This window comes from Urocitellus parryii, chromosome X (assembly GCF_045843805.1).
Source record: "Urocitellus parryii isolate mUroPar1 chromosome X, mUroPar1.hap1, whole genome shotgun sequence".
NCBI lineage: Eukaryota > Metazoa > Chordata > Mammalia > Rodentia > Sciuridae > Urocitellus > Urocitellus parryii.
In genome coordinates this window covers 108602421-108624216 of record NC_135547.1, presented here as the reverse complement: position 1 = coordinate 108624216, position 21796 = coordinate 108602421, and the positions used below count along the sequence as shown (strand labels likewise).

Genomic DNA, 21796 nt, shown 5'->3' with positions numbered 1-21796 from the left:
GTATATTATGAAATGTTTGCAAAATAATAAGAACTACATGAATAATGCATTTGTAGAATATTCTCTGGCAAATACTATTAAGAATCATATATCCAAATCATTCCTCAATTACTGAAGAATGAAAAACAAAGTGTCATATGCTTTCAGTTTAGTCAGACACAGAAAAAATTATTTACCACATAGGACTTCTGGGTAGACTAAATGGGCTTCTGTTTGCTACTAGAGAATTAAAAATCAATCTACATGTATACGTGTGTGTGTGTGTGTGTGTGTGTGTGTGTGGATATATATATATATATATATATATATATATATATATATATATATATAGAGAGAGAGAGAGAGAGAGAGAGAGAGAGAGAGAGAGAGAATATGAGAATGAATGAGAATACTAAGGAATTCAAACTCCTTGCTTATTTTCAAAAACCTAGTATGGGTTTTTTGAAGAATTTATTTTATAAGGCTTATTAAACATTTATTTTTTCGAAGGCTAATTTTCATGAAATGTAAATATATTTGAACTAATATTATTTATAATACTGTTTCTTTTTTCCAGTTTAATTATTTGTTTATTTCTTTCAAATATTCACATACCAAAATTTAAAATATCTTGCTTCCATTAATATTGAGAATAAATTTTAGAAGTATCCTTTACTGTTTGCATTTCACAGATCAAGAAAAAGATACTCAGAAAAGTCAGGAAAAAGTTTAAAGTCAGTAAATTACAGAGGTGGGGTTTTGACAACATGGTGCCTTACACCAAAGTTTGTGCATATTTTTCATCATTGATTCATTTTCCTGTTTTATTAAATAAACAAAGGCTTTTGATTCTGAATACATTTTATATATTTAGCAAAGAAAAATACTGACATATTTTAAAAAGAGAGAAAATGAAGGAATAATTCAGAAGCTCTCGGATTCAATGGTCAACATAGGACTCAGGATTTTGGAGTGGTTGGTGTTACTTCTCTTCATTTTACCTTTGAACTGCCTTACTGTGTGCATACTAAGTAAATATAGTTGAGAAGTTTGTGTTGCTAGCATTGACATATACATTGGGTCCTGCAAGAATCTCAACTATTGTCTGCTACTACTGTTGAAAAACAGGATTCTTGGAATCTCTGCTGAAGAAGGCTTTATTCCATCTTTGCTGGGCAAAGCCCAGCTAAGCCAACACAGCTGCCTGGGGCTGCAGAAAACTTCTGACTCCAGTAAGGTTAATGACAACAGCTTGCTGAGTGGTTAAGGCCCCTTCTTGACTGCTTGAACCTTGTGCAAAACCCTGTGGCACTGTTGGTGGAGGATGAGAAAATGTGGGTTGCACAATAATAAGCACCATATGAATAATGCATTTGAAAAATTTTTCATTCCTGTTGTTGAAGTTATTATTGTGGAAACAACTGATACAGCTGGGCTGCTGCTTTTGGGGGTTCAGAATGAGGGAACTAGGTAGAAGATGGAAGAGAATTAAGGGACCCCGTCATGTTACTTAGAATAAGTTGCACACCTGCCTGAGCATGTGGCTGTGGTATACTTGTCCATGCATTATGCAGCTGACTTCTGTGGGGCAGAAGTCTACAAGAATAGATTTTGCAGGAGCAGGGACACCAATAAAACTGTTCTGCATGGGGTAGGAATCGCTTGCCAAAATCTAGGCTCCCTGCACTGGGCCCACTGGATTAATGAGCTTCAGGCCAGTGGAACCAGCAAGTCTTGGGTGGGCAGTTTTTTTCTGATGAGCTGGCAGCAGTCCAGGTGGCTGGATAAAGCACTACTCCTCCTCTGCTGACACCTAAAGGAGACTTCTGATAAAGGCCACATGGCTTAGGAACTGGGGCAAGAGGTGGGAATCTGTGCAAGCTGCTTGCCTGCTATGCAGGAGGACTGTTACCTGACAAAGTCTGTCCTGCGCTGGAGGGAAGAGTTACAGCCAGAGCTTGAGGTTTCAATGCCTTCCCTGGTACTGAGGACTGAACCCATCTGGCGGTAGGCTGCTTTGGCTTTTTCCCTGGAGAGGGTTGCATGAGATGGGCTGAGCCACAGGAGTCGTGGGGCATCTTGCCTGCACAGTCGACTTTGCTCTAGACTGACTCCTGGCACACACCCTGCCATGAAGCCATCTGAATAGTCAGCTGGGCAGACGAGTAGGGGAAACATTTGGATATCACATCTGGCCTCTTTATGTGGCCCTGTTTTGCCAGAGAAAAGCAGATCATTAACAGAGTGCATGAGGAGAAGGTTAATTTTGTCATACTGACCACTAGTTTCACATTCAAATACATAATCACCTTTTACTTAGGAGCTGGCCAGCACTTTAGTTGTGAGTCATCAGATCTAACAGTCATCTCCTTTAGTCCATTTCTTTACATCTATTTCAGAATTTATGGCCCAGTCACAGGGCCCAGGGTCCCTTTCTATAGATCTACACAATTTTAAGTTTTAGAAATCCTCAGGTCATAATTCTGATTCAGTCTTAGTCCATTTGGGGTTCTTACAACACAATACTTGAGGCTAGATAATTTTAAAAGAACCATAACTGAAGCTCCTACTGTGGTCCTTTTTGCTGCCTCCTCACATGGCGGAAGGCAGAACAGAGAGAACCCACTCCTGTGAGCTCTTTTTGTTGTGGCATAGAATCATTCATGAGGGAGGAACCCTCATGTTTTCAACATCACTCACTGGGATCCCTTTCCCAACATTGTTGTTTTGGGGGATTAAGTGTCCAACACATGTATGGTGTGGGAGGTATATATTCATAGTGTAGTACCTGATTTGTTTTTTTAAGAAGGCAATTCTCTTGGCTCAGGAAGAAGTGGGCAATAAGACAGTGCCTGCTACTGATTAAGAGAAGGCAGAAAATTCCTCTAAAGCACCATTTTACCTTTTGCTTCCTATAGAATGGCTATTTTAGAAAGTTCTGTCTGCACAGATTCCTTGTATTTTAGACCTCATTTATTCTCTCTCTCCAGAGTTTGACTAGCTCCCTTTACATATATTCTTAGTGTTTGTCATCTTCTCTTTGGAGTCTTCTGAATTTCTGATTCATGATGGTTTTCTAATTCTATCAATTCCTTTCAAAGTTACAATTTTTTCCTCTGCTATATGGATGTGAATGTATCTGAATAAATTTTTGCAGTGGTTTTGTTTGCTGAACTGCTACTCAGCTCTCCACCTTTTGTTATTATTGTTGTTTGTTTTTTGAAAGGAAATAGAAGCACACCTTCAAGGTGGTAGGTAGGGTGAGTATAGGACTTACTTGATTTCATACTCCTAGAACACTTTCTTTTGTTGCCATTATGATATACAGATTTTGTTCTTACTGGTGATGATGATATTTTAAATGAATGCTATAACATTTCACAAATCTGGCTCCTTCTGATTCTGTGACATTACTTTGGTTCATTAAGTTTCCATAGTTTCTTTCATCACTTCTTTTTTTCCCCTTAGCCACTGTTTTAGTTAACTTTGATTCATCATTGTGACAAAATATCTGAGACAAGTCAACTTCGAGGAGGAAATGTTTCTTTTGTCTCACAGTTTCAGAGGTTTTAGTCCATGGTCCACTGGCTCCATTGCTTCTAGACTTATGGTGAAGCTGAGCATCATGGTAGCAAGCATGTGGTAGAACAGAGCTATTTGAATCATGGTGCTCATGGAGTTTAGAGAGAGAGGGAGAAAGAGAAGAAGAGCAACGGACAGCAAGACACAGAGATAGAGAAAATAGAGAAAAAGAAAAGATAGACAAAGGGAGAGAGCCAGGAACAAAATAAACTCTTCAAGGGCAAATCCTTAATGAAGACCTCCTCTACTACACCCCACCCCCTAAGTTTCCACTACCTCCTAATAGCCCAAAAGTTATGTACCAGTTATGGATTCATCCATTCCTGAGTTCAGACTCCTCATTCCAATTACATACCAATATTCTATTTCTGTACATTGATGCGTTGGGGACCAACATTTTACAAATGCACTTTGGGGGGACATTAAAGGGAGGATGTCTGCTTCTGGTCCTTTATTCTTTCTGTGCTCATTCATTTTATTCCCCAATAACCAATGATTTAATCTAGTTTGTCTCAAAATGTTTTTTTAGTATTTCCCACACTAAGAATAAGAAAATTATAAGAATAAATTATAAGAATAAGAAAATTAACTCAGAAGGAAAAATGGATCAAAACCAGTTTGTTAAAGAATTCAGATAATATTTATGTATTTAAAAGTAACTTTTTAAAAGATGAGGAACCCTCAGCAACTTATCAAGATCCTGTCTCAAAATAAAAACTAAAAACGGATGGGGGGCTGTGGTTGTGTCTAGTGGTAGAGTGCTTGCCTAGCTCTTGTGAAGAACTGGGTTTGATCCTCAGTATCACATAAAAAAATAAACAAATAAAATAAACTGGGAATGCCACTTAGTAGTAAATTGTCTGTGTTAATTTCCCAGGACCAATAACATAAAATATAATAATAATAAAAATAAATACAAAAATATGTTCAGCCTTACAAATAGAATTACAAGGCTAAATTAAAACATCACATTTTTACCTATTATATTGTCAAGGATCAAATCATTCCATAACTTATGATTTCATCTATTAATGTGGGGAAGCCTATACTCTTAAACATTGTTTATGGTCTTAATTGTTCCAATTCTTATAGATAAGACAGACTAGCTGTGGTCATAGGATTTGCCCCCAGGGTTGACTTCAGGGTAGCTAAGTTTAATAGTTAGGAATTTTCCACCAATGTCCTTTACTCTTATTAAAAGTTTTCTTTCTTTATAAAAAAGTACAATATTTACCCTGTTGTTTGTATGCTGCCAGTACAGCCCTATTATCCACTGTGGTGGCTAACTACTTTATTCTTGAGTATCACTTGGTAAAATCAGAGTAATCAAGAGGAAATTAAAATCAAGGAAAAAAAAACCCAGGGAAATTTTAGCATTTAATGTAAAAGAAGAAAATGAATAGTAACCCAGAAAGAAAGCCAGGAAAAGTCCATCTAATAAAATCTCAAGTAGAATGGACTTAAGTACCATAGAGTATTCAATTGAAAGCCAGTTGGTTAATGACAACCTTAGTATAAATATTTTCCTTCATGGGCGTAAGAAAATCTAGAAAACCGTAAAGAAAGGGCTAGTTTAGACTCTTGAACGATTTTTATAAGTAAAGAGAAAGAGGAAGATCACAGGTAGAAATAAAGGACACACTTATGCACAGAAATTAAGTATACTTCTGTGCAAATTCTCTTAATGATGCAATTATGTATCAGGTAAATATAGTATACATGATATTATCAAAAATGAAATCTTGGAATTTTAAGAAAGGGCATAAGTGCCATGTAGAATTTTATTTGACAAATTGGAAACTAACATACCCAAAGCCACAATTCATATTACTGACTTATTCATGCTATGTATGATGCACATAATAAATAGTAAATAATGACATCAGTAACTACAAAGTAAAATTATGCAGCAGTACTTCATATAATCTGGATTCCAAATAAATCTATATTAGTAAAAGAAAGCCAGAAACGAGAAGCATGTAATGGCTTTTGCAAATTAGCCACCAAGGTAGTCAATTACAATTGTATTTAATAGGTGAGTGAACAGAAGGCTTTTGAGAGTGGAGATGATTACAATGCTGTTGCATAAGATTGTAGCTCTAGGAAAGCACTCAAGGAAAAGATGTCCAGTTAATCATTATGATATTCTTCATGTGTGTATGAAGAATAATTTGGGAAAACCCTGCATTTTTGTGAGACAATATAATTGGGTTGAACTTCCATATTACAAAAGTTCGCTCTGTACTTTCTTGCTATTATCATAATGGACTTTTAAGGAAGAAGCAGACATTGTAACTGGAAATCATAGAGACAATGAAGGTATTTTCAATTCTTTGTAACAGTTGTTTCATATGAGAACATGAGAAATAATCTTATAGTATAGACAGGAAAAAAGTTTTGACAGCTGACTATTGCAAAGTCTTCTGTGTAATTATTCCATCTCCCCTCTGGCAGGGATAAATGTTTTTCAAATGACCCATACTCTTGAACATGGCGAAATTCAAAATGTCTGTTCTATGTACACATCTTTAGACATCCACAAATATTTAACTATCCAGTTCCAGATTTTTCCATCTAAACTAAGAAAAGAGAGCAGAGCTTATAACAGATAAGCCCTCATGCATGGTGTTTTATTTATTTATTTTTCTTCCTACCGCTGCATCTCAGGATGCCTTCTGCTTTGTGCCTCTGTGTCAACTGCAACTCTTTCTGGCAATAATATGAGACAAGATTAACTGAATTTCAAACATATGGGACTTCACTCCCAGAAAGGGTGCTCTATTCATATTGAACCTTTCTATAAAAATGAACAGTTGAATCTAGAGAACGGAAATGGAATAGGGCTGTATTCACAGTAGGATAAGGAGATTAAATACGAAGAGCTATGTGATTTATCTCTTTTATTAGATGCTGCTGAAAAGGAGATTAAGCTTTTAAAGAGTCGTGACCTTGGTATAAATTCCATATTTAGCCAGTGGCGAAATATTATAAATAGTGAAGGGTATATGCAACAACATTGAACATGAGTTGATATAAGAGATATGGTGAGGTTGACTCTAATATAATGGGTTAATCCACTTCTAAGGATAATTTTGATATATAATGATAGTGATGCAGCAATAATACGTATTAGGAGAATTTTATCCATTACAAAGTACACTCATGTTGGGATGCTATTATTTCCCATGATAACTCTATGAGGATAAATTCCTGATAATTTTATGTTCAAGTATCTGGACCTCAAGACAGATATATTTATTTGTTCATGGTCACACAGCTTATTAATAAAATCCTCTGCCTATAAAAAATCCTTTTCTTGATGTATTCTTTGTCACATTTGGATAAAGATTAGACCCATTAATATTTTATTTCTAGCACATTTAATCACATTTCTAACATAGCTATGATATTATATTCTGATAATGGAAGTGTAATATATATTTTCTTTCATTATCATTCTTGACATGATTCCTTCATATAATTGTAATAGTCTAAATATATTTATACACATAAAGAAATTTAAATTATTAGACTCTTTCTTTTTATGACAAATTATGTTACCAAGTTATAGAGTGCTTATATTTAAACCATTTGTTATTTTAATCAACAGTTGGTTACTCCAATGAATGTCTTTCCTTTCTTGTAAGAAAAGTCTAATAAAAGAAAAATTAGAATGGACTTGAGTTGATACCAAAATTGTATAGAAAGAAATTCTACTATGAAATGTACGTAAATCATATAAAATAAATATTATCCCCCAACCCAATTCTACTTTTAAATTTAACTAATTCATAGTTTAATTCTGCACTTCACACTCCCCTTTTTGTTCCTTTAGATATATAAACGAGAGACTTTTATCATAGAAAGTAAAAGGCAAACGCACCTTAATTTATTAAATTAGCCATATTTAAATAGTGTTACTTACAATATTTTCAAATATACAACTATACTACAGATTTGCCTCTTAGTTTTACCTCACATAGGACCTTTAGAAATTTATATCTAATAAGAAAACACTCAGACAGTTTATTCAAAGCTACAATATTTGTCCAGGAATTGATTTAGGTAAAGGAAAATTCTTCCAAATAGTTTAGTGTGATAAATTTAATATGGCAAATAAGTTACAAATATACTAAAAGAACTAAAATGGTCCTGAGTTAGCAATATCAGGAAGACACTACCACCCCTATGTTTTGAGAGAGGAAGAAGTGGTGGTATCAAACCCAGAAGCTGAAACAATAGTTACTTTCTTTGAAAAGACCAACCCAAACTCAGTCATGAGAAAAATGAAGAAATGTAATGACTATGAATGGGATAAAGTTGTGAACAGGGCTTCCTTTCCCATGGCAATTAAACTACTTTGGAAGAGAAAATATATACTATATCAAGAACGAATTCCAAGGAAAGACCAAGTAGTGATGATTGATAGAATAAATACATAATATATTATGGTATTAATGAATTATGAACTTTTAGTCAGGAATTGTGTTGTACTTCTATAATCCCAGCAGCTCTGGAGACTGAGGCAGGATAATTGCACATTCAAAGCTAACCTCTGCAACTTAAGGAAGCCCTAATCAACTTAGTGATATCATGTCTCAAAAATTAAAATCAAAATCAAAAGGTCCAGGGATGTGGCTCAGTGGTTAAGGGCCCCTGGGTACAATTCTTTGTACAAAAAATGAATTCTTACTATTATTGTTGAATTTTTGGCATTAATTTTATTTTTAAATGTTGCATTTAATTATTATTTATATTATTGAGTTTGTGGTACACCCTTACTCATCTTATGCTAGCTCTATTGAGGTGAGTTGTAATGTCTTGAAGAACTTCCAGCTATTTTACTTGAGCAATTGAGTAGATGGTGTGGCTTTCAGTGAGCATAGGCTAAGAGTAGATTTTGTGGTAAAAGTAAAGGTTTATTTGTGGGACATATTAATTCTGAAGTAAGTTTCTTTTAGATTCCTAATAGGTATGATAAATATGAACCTGGATATACAAATATAGAGCTCAAAGCTGGAGGTACATGTATAGGAAACACAACATAGAGATGGTTTTTAAAATGATAAATTTAAATGAGATTGCATAGAAGGAGATTAAAGGTGATAATATATATATATATAATATATATATATAATTTTATTAAAATAACTTTAATGAGATATGTTTCCTGTACTAAATAATTCACCCAATAGTATGCAATTCAGTATTTTATTGTGGCAAAATATCTGTAACATATAATTTATGATGTATCCATCTTAATTATATAACTTAGTGACAATAATTATATTCACAATGTTGTACAGTCATCAACACTATTTCCATAAATTTTAAATCATCTCAAACAGAGACTCTCTACCCACTAAGCAATTATGTCATATTCCTTCCTCCCCACATCTCCTCGTAACCTCAATGTTATTTTTTTTTGTTTTTGCATCTATGAAATTCCCTATTCTAGGTATTTTTCCTTTTATGTTTGCCATTTTTTGTTTACATGATGTTTTCAAGGTTTATCCACGTTGTACCATTACCAGAATTTTATTCATTTCTAAGGCTAAATAATATTCTACCATTTTCTTTATTCATTCCTCCATTCTTGAAGATTTGGGTTGTTTTGCCATATGAATATTGTGAGTAGCAATTCCAGGAACATTGGTGTTCAAGTCCTTTTTTCTTAATCCCAGATTTCAATTCTTCTGGATACCTACCTGGGAGGACAATTGTTGGATAGTCTATATTCAACATTATGAGGAACAGCCAAACCCTTTTCCATAGTGGAAAACAGAGTATCTAGTTTTTCCACATCTTGCCAACACTTGTCTTCCACCCATTTTTTTAAATGCTCTTCATCCTACGAGGTGTGAAGGGGTAATGTATAAAGTTTTTTGTACAGTGTTCTCTCTCTCTTCCAGTTTCCTATCAGTAGAATATAAATGACAAAAAAGCAAGTCCTTTGTTTATTCTCTGCTTTATTCACAGCCAGGACAGGCATATGTTTATTGCTCAATAAATGTGTTGACTAAATGAAGGTTAAATGCTCAAGATGTGATAGTTATATTATTTTAAGTGATAGTTATAATCATTCTTTTAATGAACAATAGTTATATATTCATTTCTATACTACTCTTCATTTCAGCTGCTGGACATATTCTTTTATTTTGTTTTTGGTTATTTTTTAAGAAACAACATGCCATGTAAATGAGAAGTTAAAAGGGATAGGGTGCTGAATTTACGTAGAATGAAAGTATTTTAACCAGAACAGAAGAAAATGAGGTAAAAAGAAATCAAAGAGTTGAAAAATATAAAACTAGGAATTGGTGGACAAAACAAGCAATATCTCATGTGTTATCTTCAAATTAAAGCACAAGCTGGTGCTTTGAACATGTATTTGATTGAGGTAGCTGTGATTCTTTTCTTTAGGGAGCACTTCTGGTTTGTATTTCTTTATCCTTCAAGCTTTTGTTGAGCAAGTAATGTTTTGTTTTCCCAGATCCAGATAAGATGTTCTGCTCTCTCTGTATCTGAGGAAACGGGAATACTTTCTAAATGTGCTAAGTTAAAGATGGTTCTAGAGAATATCATGCTAAGAGAAATCTGCCAATCCCCCCAAAACCAAAGGTCAAATGGTTTCTCTGATTTGTGAATGCTAACACACAACAAGGTGGGAGGAATAGAAGTTTGATAGATTAGACAAAAGGGAATGAAGGGAAGAGTGGAGGGTTAGGAATCAGAAAGACAGCGGAATGAATATGACATAACTTTTGTATGTTCAGATATGAATGCACACAGTGAACCTCCACATCATGTACAACCACAAGAATGGGATCCTAATTAGAATAAGATGTACCCCATGTACCCCCAAATGCACACTTACTGTCTCATATATATATAACAAATTTTAAGAAAAGGTATCACTTTATATTTTTATTTTGCCTGATACATAAAAACATTAAAATTGTACATATTAATGGAGTACCATGTAACATTTGATACACATATACATTGATTAATGTTTAAGTCATGTCAAACATATTTATCTCCTCATTTAACATTTTTAATGATGAAAACTTTAAGAATCATTTCTTCTGGCTTTTTAAAAAATCCTTTCTTCTACAGTACATTGGTATTATCTATAATCACTATAATGTGCAATAGTACACCAGAAGTTCTTGCTTCTAATTGTAACTTAGTTCCCATTGATCAATGTTTTCCCAATCCCTTGATGCCTTCTATATTCTTTCCAGCCTCTGGTATTCACCATTCTATTATTGAGTTCTGTGAGATTACCTAGTTTAGGTTCTGCACGAGTGAGATCATGCAGTGCTTGTCCTTCTGTGCCTTTCTTATTTCAATTAATATAATCTCCAGTTTCATCCATGTTGCCACAAATGTTAGTATTTCACTCATCAAAATGGCTCAGAAGTATGCTTTTGTGTGTATAGACCACATTTTTTTTTTTTTACCAATCCATTGGTTGATGAAGCATTTCATGTACTTGCTGGCAATTTGTATGTTTTATTTTCAAAAAAAGTCTCTTGTCTCTTGTCTATTTCTTAATCAAAAGTGTTTACTCTTTACGTGAGACTCTGATAATAAGGTTTGATAAACATTAAATCTTTAAAAGAATATCAGTCCTCAGAACCTGGAGATACAAACCTCTACTAACTTTATGGAATGAGTCCAGTTTCTGTCTTTTATGTGTATAATAGGATCATGATATAATGTCCTTTTTAATGAAGGTTATTTCTAATCTTTACAGTTTATTTTACTTATTACTCACAATTTGAAGTCAAGGAAAACAAAGTTATTCTCAATAAATATTGACATACAAATAAAACCAAATAAAGCATATGCCACTATGACATTTAAAAAATATTTAGGGATGTATTCCTAGAAAAATAGCCTAATTATGAGTGCTATTTTCTGACATTGTCCAAATTTTGGCTTATATGTAGTTGGGAAAGAATTTCAAAAATTAAAATAACTCTGAAAAAAAACTATTTGTAAATGGGTAACATTTGAGCAACTCTTAAAGCTCTGTTCTCCTTCATTTGCCAGATTTAACAGTGCAATAACTATTATGATCACCTTAGAAATGGTTGCCCATATAAAGGTTTGAGAACAAACATATATTTGCAGTTTATACCAATTAGGTTCTTACATTTATTCTCCATTTACCTTATCTTTTACATCAAAAAGGATAGCTATGGTTCTAAGAAGGCCTGCCATGTTTAGGGTGGAATAAGGAGTTGATCAGATGGTTATGTGTAGTTATTCAATGCTGGGGAGTCCTTGCAGTTCTGTAAGGACTCTCTTTGTTTCCCCACGCCCAGAATACATATCTGCTTGCCAATCCACTGTCAAGAAGTGTGCTATTTCAAAGAAGCATAAACAAAAAAGGGTAGAGTCATAAGTGGGAGTCTAGGTGAGAGTTTTTCATAGAGTAAGAAAGAAACACTGTAGCCAGAACTATGTAGCCATTAACAACTACTTTATTCATTTATTCATTTAACATATATTTTTCAGAGTGCATACTAGGTATTTATGGAGGTCATTGAACCTATGAAGTCTCTTCAAATGCAGAAATACCATTTGACAAAGTATAACATCCAATCGTGTTTAAAACAGTAGAAAACTAGGGATACAAGGAACCTACCTCAGCATTGTAAAGGCTATCTGTGACAAACTCAAGGACAACATTATTCCGAATGGAGAAAACCTGAAAGCATTTCTTCTAAAAAGAGGAACAAGACAAGAATCCTCACTTTCATCACTCCTATTCAATCTAGTCCCTGAAACTCTAGCCAGAGCAATTAGACAAGAGAAGGAAATTAAAGAGATACAAATAGAAAAATAATAGCTCAAACTATCTCTGTTTGCCAATGACATGATCCTATATTTAGAAGACCCAAAACCTCCACCAGACTACTTCTAGAGCTCATAAATGAATTCAGCAAGGTAGCAAGATACAATATCTATGCCCATAAATCATGCCCCTATACTCCAATGATGAATCTCTTCAGCTTCAATAAGTATCAATGAACAAATTCCTATAATGCATTTTTATCCATGTGGCAACAGAAACTGGATTTTCTGTAAGGGAGGAAGAGATGAAGATACTTAATGTAAAAAGGAAGTTTCTTGTTTCTCAAAAATGTTACGCATAGAATAAATATATGACCCAACAATTGAAATCCTGGCTATTTACTGAAAATAATTTTTCATCAGAGTGTTAATAAACATTCATGAATAAATGTTCATAGTAGCATTATTTATAACAGCTAAATTCTGGAAACAGAATTTGGTTTATGATTAGATCCACAAAATATATCATACCCAGACAATGGGATAACATTCAACCAAAAGAACAAATGACACACTGATGCCTAAAACAATATGGATTACCTTGACAGCATTATGCTAAGTGAAAGAAGTCAGAAATCAAAGTCACATTGTATGATTAAATTTGTATGATATATCCAGAATAAGCATATTCCTGGAGACAAAGGAGATTGATCATTTCCAGAGGCTGCGAGGAGGGGAGAACAGAGAGTGATTGCTAATGGGTGCAAGTTTCCTTTGGGTATGATAAAAATGTCTTAAAACTGTTATATGTACTAAATCCCACTTAATTGTACACTTCTAAATGGTTAATTTTATGTTTTGTATAGTTTATTTCATTAAAAATATGCCTCTTAAAATTCAAACAGCATGCAACTTGCTCCCTTATTTTATGTAAGAAGTGTGCATATTAGCAGCAGGTGCAGCTAAATAACTGTAAATAAATCAAGTAATTGCAGATTGTAATTGTCATGGAGACACTAAACAAAAGGTTAAAATGGATCAAGGTTGAAGAGTTCAGCCAAAGGCTTCACTAAATAAATTATTCATAATATGTGTGACCTTGAGCCCATGTTCTGGACCTCAGTTTCCTTCAGTGACATGGACTCCATCACTCATGAAGTCTACAGAGGTCAGATTTAAAGGTGCTCATGCTCAAGAGTAATTCAGAGAAATACTGCACTTGAATTCTGTATGCTAGGACATCCTTAATTCTAATATGCCAGGAATATGAGACTAGAATAATAAAAATGGTAACTTTATATTGATCTCTTTTCAACAAAGAAGAGAGAGGGGAAAAAAGAGATAATGATTTTAAATTTACAGTTAGCAGAAGACTGTAGATAGAATTCAACTCACCAGTTAAATTTAAAAAAATAGAATTTCAAATGTGAAGGCAATAAACAAGCATATTTAGGTCTTAGCAGCTGCTCAATGGTTTCACTCTAATCTTTTCACCAAGGGCTGATTTCAACCACAGTTAAATCAATAGGTCCTTCAGAGCTCTTCTGAAAAGAAAAACTAATCCAAACAAATCTTACATTTAGTGTCAGTAGCTACAAGCATAGTGTGTTTAAGAAAGATAAGATATAAGAGAGGGGCCATGTGCATAGCTTCAGGCATCACCATAAAACTGATGGAACAATAAAAGGTGATGGGGGATTGGAAGGCTTTAAGATTGAAATAAAGTATCAAAGTGCATTTAAGGCTTAGAAAACTTTAAGACACTAACTCCCTATCTAACCTTGACATTTTTTATTCCCACCAATTTGTTTTCACAACTAATAATTAGACCCTATGGTCAAATTTATGGTGAAGGATCTGCCTTCCAGACAGTTCAGTTTTACTGAGGTCTCTGGTAACCAAGTTTTCAGATATGTTGTCCTCCATGCTGTTTTTCAGTACCCAAAGGTTTGTGACACTTCAAAAATCTTATGTGTTTTTATTGTTATAAAAATCAAATATGTGACCTGAATAAAGACCAGTGAATGTTAGACAATATAAAATGTAGAAACAGACCAATGTAATCCTTTGAAAACACTGATCAAATCTGACTTCCTTACACAGCACTTCATGAAGTGAGAAAGGATTGTCAAACATTATGGAAATGTTATTATTTCCCCCTGAGGACCAGGGAATTGACATAATATACAGATCAAGTGTTTAGTGATACTGTTACAGGATATATTTAAAAATCATGTTACTGATAATTCTGTTAGAGGAAGAGAGAGAGACACCAAACATTATGCATTATTATGCATAGGGGGAGTGATTGCAGAATAATTTTAACTGTGCTCTACTAAGGTATTTCATAGTATGGCTTTTAATAAACTTTATCAGCTAATCAGTTATACAGAATTTTCATTCCCACACATAATTTTCTTTGTGACCTCCTGCCTGCACTTCAGGAATTTCCACATTGTGATCTGTACTTGTGTGCAATGTAGTTCTTCTTAAGAAATGAATTTTAAAATCTCTGCTAGCTCCCAAGTCAGGATTGTCCTCTATTTCAAAGTAGCACACTGCTGAGAAACATAGGATCTCAGTGTATTGTACTGACTTCTAGCATCTATACTTAAAGCAATTATTTTAAATTTTATTTTTGTGTCACACATTGGTTTCTTCATTATATCTAAAAATAAATGTTAGCTCCCAATATCTGTACTGGATTTCAGGTTAGATTTTTTTCTTTTATAAGATAGGATTCAAAGCCACTGCTTTCAAAAGCCAATTCTTTTACACATACATAATATTATATATTAGTGGAAAGAGGTGTTGGAATCATGATATTTCATTAACTGCCACTTGATCCCTTTTAGCCCTTATTAGATTTGGGGAACTTTAAGGACCTTAAAAGAAATTTAAGCTAGATTATATTTTTTCTTTCTCCTGGAGATATTAATTTTGGAATATACAATAATATAAAAGCAGGTACTAGGGATAGTAATTGTTTTTTTTACTTTTAAATGCTAAATATGTATATATATATATATATAGACAATGAATATTTGTTATTTGTACACATATAATATATATCATATATATATCATAATTGTGTATATATATATATATATATATATATATATACACACACACACACACATATACATGAAAAATATTTGTGTGCTAACCCACTGCTAATTCTTTCCAGTAGCATATAGAATAGACCAATGAATTAAATGTTAAAAGATATGAATTCTAATCCTACTCCTGCCACTAACTAGATAATAGATCTGGACCAATCATTGTCTTCATTAGGCATTGAGTTCCTCAAGCCATTGAAAGAAGTAACCGTATGGGAATTATTTGTACAATATGTTCTGTATACATGGTATATGCTGCTGGGTAAGTTACCCTTGTCAGAGAAAACTAGATTTTTTAAGTCCATATGAATATTTTCTTCATGGGAAACAGTAATTGATTGTCAAGTCTCAGTTATAAATAAAACTTTTCTCTGTACACATGCATGTTCTATCTCACTAGCCATTTTAATAAGCATTGAAATCAGCAGTCATAAGTTTTTGCCTAGACTGCAGCCCATCTGTTATAAACAATAAAAGCCAACTGAAATATGTGCTAATGATTTTACCCTAAATCCTGTAGGAGCATTCTCCTTATCCCATTTACCCCATTCCACACTATTTCCCTGAAGGCAGAGAGATGTAGCAGTCATGCTACAAGTTTGATGATGGTGGAATGCACTGTTTTGAGAGTGTGCAAATTCCCCTCAGGGAGAATCACATGTTTATTAATGTGTCACAAGATGCTTGCTTCTTGTTAGCTCTTCTCAATAAATAGGACTATAGTGTTGGTTGAATGCTACTTTATTTTTAGATATTTAAATCACCTTCTGATGAACAGAAACAGTAAACAAGTGTTAAGATATTGAAAGCAATTTGAAAATAGTGCTATCTTGGGGAGTATGGAATTCCAAACATTACCAGACAGTGGTAAACAGTCATCTCACTGGGCTAAGGAACAAAAGTAAAAAAAAATAAATGAGAATACCTAAGAGTGCTCATCTGGTATCACATTCTGATGATTAGGAGTTACTTCCATGTATAAAAGAGAAAGAGGCAATGGCTGGCTTGGGGAGTCCACATGTTTCTTCAACTTCAGTCACTCTTGTCCAATCCACTCAGAAATCCCAAATGAAAAGTATTAGAGCTTTTCTGTTTTGCTATACTTCATACTAATTATACGCACAAAAAGCTGAAGATATCACATAATGATATTTTCTAATCTACCTCCTGAACAAAACACTGTGTTGCTATACTGAAGAATGGAAATATAAAGAAAATGGAAATAAAGAATGCAGTTCTGATAGTAAGATCTCACACTTACTGAGTGCTCACTATAGGACAGGCACTGTTCTAATCTAATGTTTTACAAGTTCTAACATGTTTGATTTGATTTCCACAGTAGCCTATGGTGTCTTTAGCATTATTTTCTAGTTGTAGAGATGAGGAGAAGGAAGCCTAAGGATCGAAGAAGCATTCCCTAGTTTTCAAGAATAATCAGTGATTGAGCTGGAATCTGAATCGCTTCAGTTGGGCTTTGTCATTGTTGTTCCTAACTCATCCCTACCTATGTAAAAACATGCCTGATATTTGATACAAGGTGGTATTATACAATAGACAAACTAAGCAGTCATTTGAGGAGAGAGAAACCCTAAGATTTATGTGAAAGGTTCCACATTAGAATATACTTATTTACACATTCGTAAGTGTCTTAGAGTTAATAACTTCACTTAAATAATTATTATTTCTGAAAAAGTATAAGCTTACAATGAGCTTGGAAAGAGTATTCTCTAGTTTGTATTGGAATAAAATTAATAAATAATGCATGGGTAATATTGGCTGCAACCCCAGAAGGGATATGTTTTTCAATTGAGTGTGAAGCTCAAACTCAAATTTAGCATACTTTCTTTTCTCTTAAAGCTGTTTCTTTTTCAGTATTTTCCATGTTGAAAGATTGTTTCTACCTTTCATATACTTAATTGAGAAAAGTATCCATCTTTCATGCCTTTCTGTTTCCTCTCAGTTGTTTTGATTTAACATCTTAAATATATTTTGAACATGACCCTTCCTACCCCAATACAAATTACCTTTTTTGAGGGTTGTCATTTTTTTCCTAAATGAGTTTATTGCTTTCCAATTGGCCTTACTGCATTTAGTCTTCCTTCCAATTCAGTCTATTTTTTCTCATTATTTGGAAATAGTTTTCAATATCCATATTTCATCATTTCCAAATATAAAGTCCAAACTCTTTGAAGCAGCTTACATGATTTTCAGTCTTGTTCTTGTGCACTCTTCCAGTCTCAGGTCTTTTGTATCTACTTTATACTTCAGCCATATCACATTATTTGCAATTCCTTAAACATATCCAGTTGTTCTATACCTTCTAGCATCTAAATATACTATTGCCTGAAATGGCCCTCCTCAAAATTGCTAAATTCTTACTCATTGTTTAAGACAATCCAAGTATCACCATTTATGAAGTCTTATTGTTTGTTTCCTTGAAACCACTTTGGTAGTATATATGTTTTGTAGCATATATCACATAAAATTTTTCAATTGTTTTCTTTATTTTTTAAGAGAGAGAATTTTTAATATTTATTATTATTATTATTTTTTTTTTTTTTTTAGTTTTCGGCAGACACAATATCTTTGTTTTGTATGTGGTGCTGAGGATCGAACCCGGGCCGAATGCATGCCTGGTGAGCACGCTACCGCTTGAGCCACATCCCCAGCCCCTCAATTGTTTTCTTATACATATATTTTTTCTTGAATTTTGAAAGGCTGAGGATAGGAAACATCTTCTCATTCTTGCAAAGTCCCTAAACTCTCAGGACTCTTTTTGGACTTCTGAATGATATTCTTTAATGGTTAATTGTTTTACCTATTAAATACTTGAGATCTACTTGTAGGCCAGAAAGTATAGAAAGATGGAGATGTGTACATTCAGAAAGAATCTTCTAATTTTTCTAAATATTCTTTGTTATTCTAACACTAAATAACTAATTTATTTTCTGGTCATTCTCATATTTAGTTAGCATTATTAGCATTTAAGCAAAGCAAGGATCTAAATCAAGGAGCTGCTTAAATATCAGAGAATCTTGACTTCATAAAGAAGAGGTCCATTTGCACAGATGTGGAGGAAAAAGGAATCACCATCACTGAGTACCTATGACAGGATTTACAGGGTTCTATTAATACCCCGTGTAATACTCAAATAAGTACTGTCCTTCACCCCACCCCAGGCTCAGAGGAGTTGAATAAATTGCTCATTTTTGCAGAGATAATAAGCAACAAACAAAATTCAAATAACAGAAATTTGATGTCCAATTACATAAATTAGCAGTTGGACTCTTACCAAATGGAAAGTTCTCTACCAAACATTATACCTGATGTTTATTTATTTCCATTGTCCAGCATCTTGCATAAAACATTATCAGTGTTCATTGAATGGCCACAGACTTACATACCAAGCATAAGTACTGCAATTTACACATAAATTTCACTCATTAACTCCTAATTCTTCAAAAAAATATTCCTATTCTCACTTATCCAAGTTATAATCTTGACTTTGGAGCCAGGAAAGAAAAAAAATGAGGTGCTGAATTAATGACCCAATTGTGTAGAATAGGTCTATGAGCAAAGAGTTGTTCTTATAATACTTTAGAATGCTTCTCTCTGACAACCTGAACTCCAAGTCTCAAGCCAAATATATATGGATGGGGAAAGATTATAATTTCACAATACTATTTTTGGGGGGGCACTCAAGCACTGAGCTCCATCCCCAGCCCTATTTTGTATTTTATTTAGAGACAGAGTCTCACTGAGTCACTTAGCACCTCGCTTTTGCTGAGGCTGCCTTAGAACTCGAAATCCTCCTGCCTCAGCCTCTGGAGCTGCTGGGATTACAGGTGTGGACTACCAATCCTGGCCCTTACTTTTTGTTTTGGGAAGTATACTAGGGATTGAACTAAGGGTGCTCTACCAAGGACCTACATCTCAAACACATTTTCTTTTTATTTTGATGCTGGGGATTGAACTCAGGGCCTTGGGCATACCAAACAAGCACTCCACCACTTAGCCACATTCCCCAGATCTAAAACACATTTTAATTTTTATTTTGAGGTTGGGTCTCACCAAGTTGCTCAGGATAGCCTCCAACTTGCAATCCTCTTACCTCAGCCTCCTGGGTACCTGGCATTACAGATGTGCACCACCATGCCTGGTTAATTTTTTAGAATATTTTTCTGCCCAGACTCAATAACATTTCTTACTAGTAAGACAACCAGTAATGCAAGTCTTGAGCAGCATTAATCCTGCCCTTTCATTGTACTTAATAGGTCTGTTTTCAGTGCTGAGGTTGTGGCTCAGTGGTACAGTACTCACCTAGAATATGTGAGGCCCTGGGTTAGATCCTCAGCACCACAAAAAAAATAAATAAATAAAATAAAATTATTGTGCCCAACTACAACTAAAAAATAAATATTAAAAAAATAGGTCTGTTTTCTACTTCTCTGTTGAGTTTGCCAATTTTAGCATAACCCAAGCTTGACTTTCTTCCTGACCTAAATCTTCCTTTATTCCTTTTATTTTCTAGAAAAAAATCTCCATTAAATACTTTTCAAACTGAACCTGGATATAAAACAAAACTTTTTTTTCTGGCAAATATAAAATATACAGTTAGCATTACAGGACCAAGTGTTGTTTAGTTACATGACAAGAGGGAACCCTGAATAATATGCCAAGAAAAAAATAAAATGAGTTAAACAATGGACTTTCTCCTTCTTTTTTTTCCTGAGTGATTTAAACACTCTGTGTTGGCAGCACTTGATTTTTGTTCACAGTGGGTCACCATATTTATTCTGTTTGTTACAGAAACTCCACTTACTGTATGAAAGTATCCATCTCACTGACAGTGGGTGAAAATGACACTGGACTCTGCTACAATTCCAAAATGAAATACTTTGAAAAAGCTGAACTTAGCAAAAGCAAGGAAATCTCATGCCGTGACATAGAGGATTTTTTGCTACCAACCAGAGAACCTGAAATCCTTTGGTATAAGGTATGGATCGTGAATGAATTTATTGCCTATAAATAATTTAATGTGTATCTTATTCTGGGTAAAATTGATAAAAATTAAGTAGGTATGATATAATTCAGTTCTGTTTTCCTAGAATGCTACAGCAAGTTGTGTTGGTCATTTAAAAACTGTGACTTTAATAAATAGAATATTGGTTAACATTTGTATTGGTATTCTATTATAATAAGTTGCTATTTTTATATCTTATTTAGGGACAATTCTTTCAATTCTGTTATAGTATAGGTTGATAATTTCAGGAATTAAAATATGTTGAATATTGATTTAATAGCTCTTCATATTAGCATTATAAAATACCCCCAAACTAGGAGAAAAATAATTTATTTACTTCTGTGATAATATGATATAGTAATTTTAATTGGATTTCCTATTAATGAATATAACATTGTCCAAATTCTAATCTAATCTAAATGTATATATAAGCCTACATATTTAAAAGAAATAACATCTGAGAACATTTTGTACCATTATAAAAATAGTATTAAACTTATTTTCTTTAAAAACAAAAAGAAACTTTAAAATCAAAGACAATATAGTCCAATCCCCTTTTTCCATATCACATCAATAATATTCATTGAAACTCCATAATTTATTACACTTTTAAGCTTGTTTATGCCATGTAAGAATGTTTTTTTTTTTTTTTGCTTTGGGTGTACTAAACAAATAGAGTATTGATGTGAACACTTCTATGGAATATTTTATCTGTGTATTAAAGATTCCTCATGTTAAATTTACTTTGTCTAACTTGCTAGAAGTTGGACTTGAGGAAACTGGGCCTCTTAATAACTAGATCCACAAATGTCAGTCTCAGAATAGGATCCCTCATAACTGATTGCTCATGAATTCAAAATCTGTTAAAAATAAAGCAAGAAAAAAAAACCTTGAACAATTTCAAAAGGATTTTGCCAAAATTAGCAATGCTCTTCTCTGAGTAAGATTTAATTTTGATTCTTTATAATGGGCAATGGAGAACTCAGAAGATCAAGGGAACAGTTGAAATTTTTTTTCAATTTGTCCCTTTGTTTTCTATTCCTAGAGATGTTGAACAGCACTCAAAATTAGCAACAGTGATTTCTGTTCCTGTGGGAATGTGGTTTTTTTAATTTATTTTTTTTCATTTTTATATTTGAGTATTTCTAATTCTTGATACTTAGAAGTTTTCATGCCTTCAAAAGGCAAATTGTGAACAAGTCCTGATGATTGCTACAAGGGGAGTGGTATTAGAGAAATTAGACCCAAGTTCTCTCAAACCAAATATTGTTCTAATCTTATGTCTATG

At 33.6% G+C, this 21796-nt stretch overlaps 1 protein-coding gene across 1 annotated transcript in view; it reads left to right on the top strand.

The window, feature by feature from the left end:
- Il1rapl1 (interleukin 1 receptor accessory protein like 1) overlaps positions 1-21796 on the top strand; it is a 597494-nt gene that overhangs the window by 62890 nt on the left and 512808 nt on the right. Inside the window, exon 3 of the mRNA XM_077793664.1 lies at positions 20295-20481. Coding sequence (XP_077649790.1) covers positions 20295-20481 — 187 coding nt within the window. The remainder of the gene's footprint in view (positions 1-20294; positions 20482-21796) is intronic.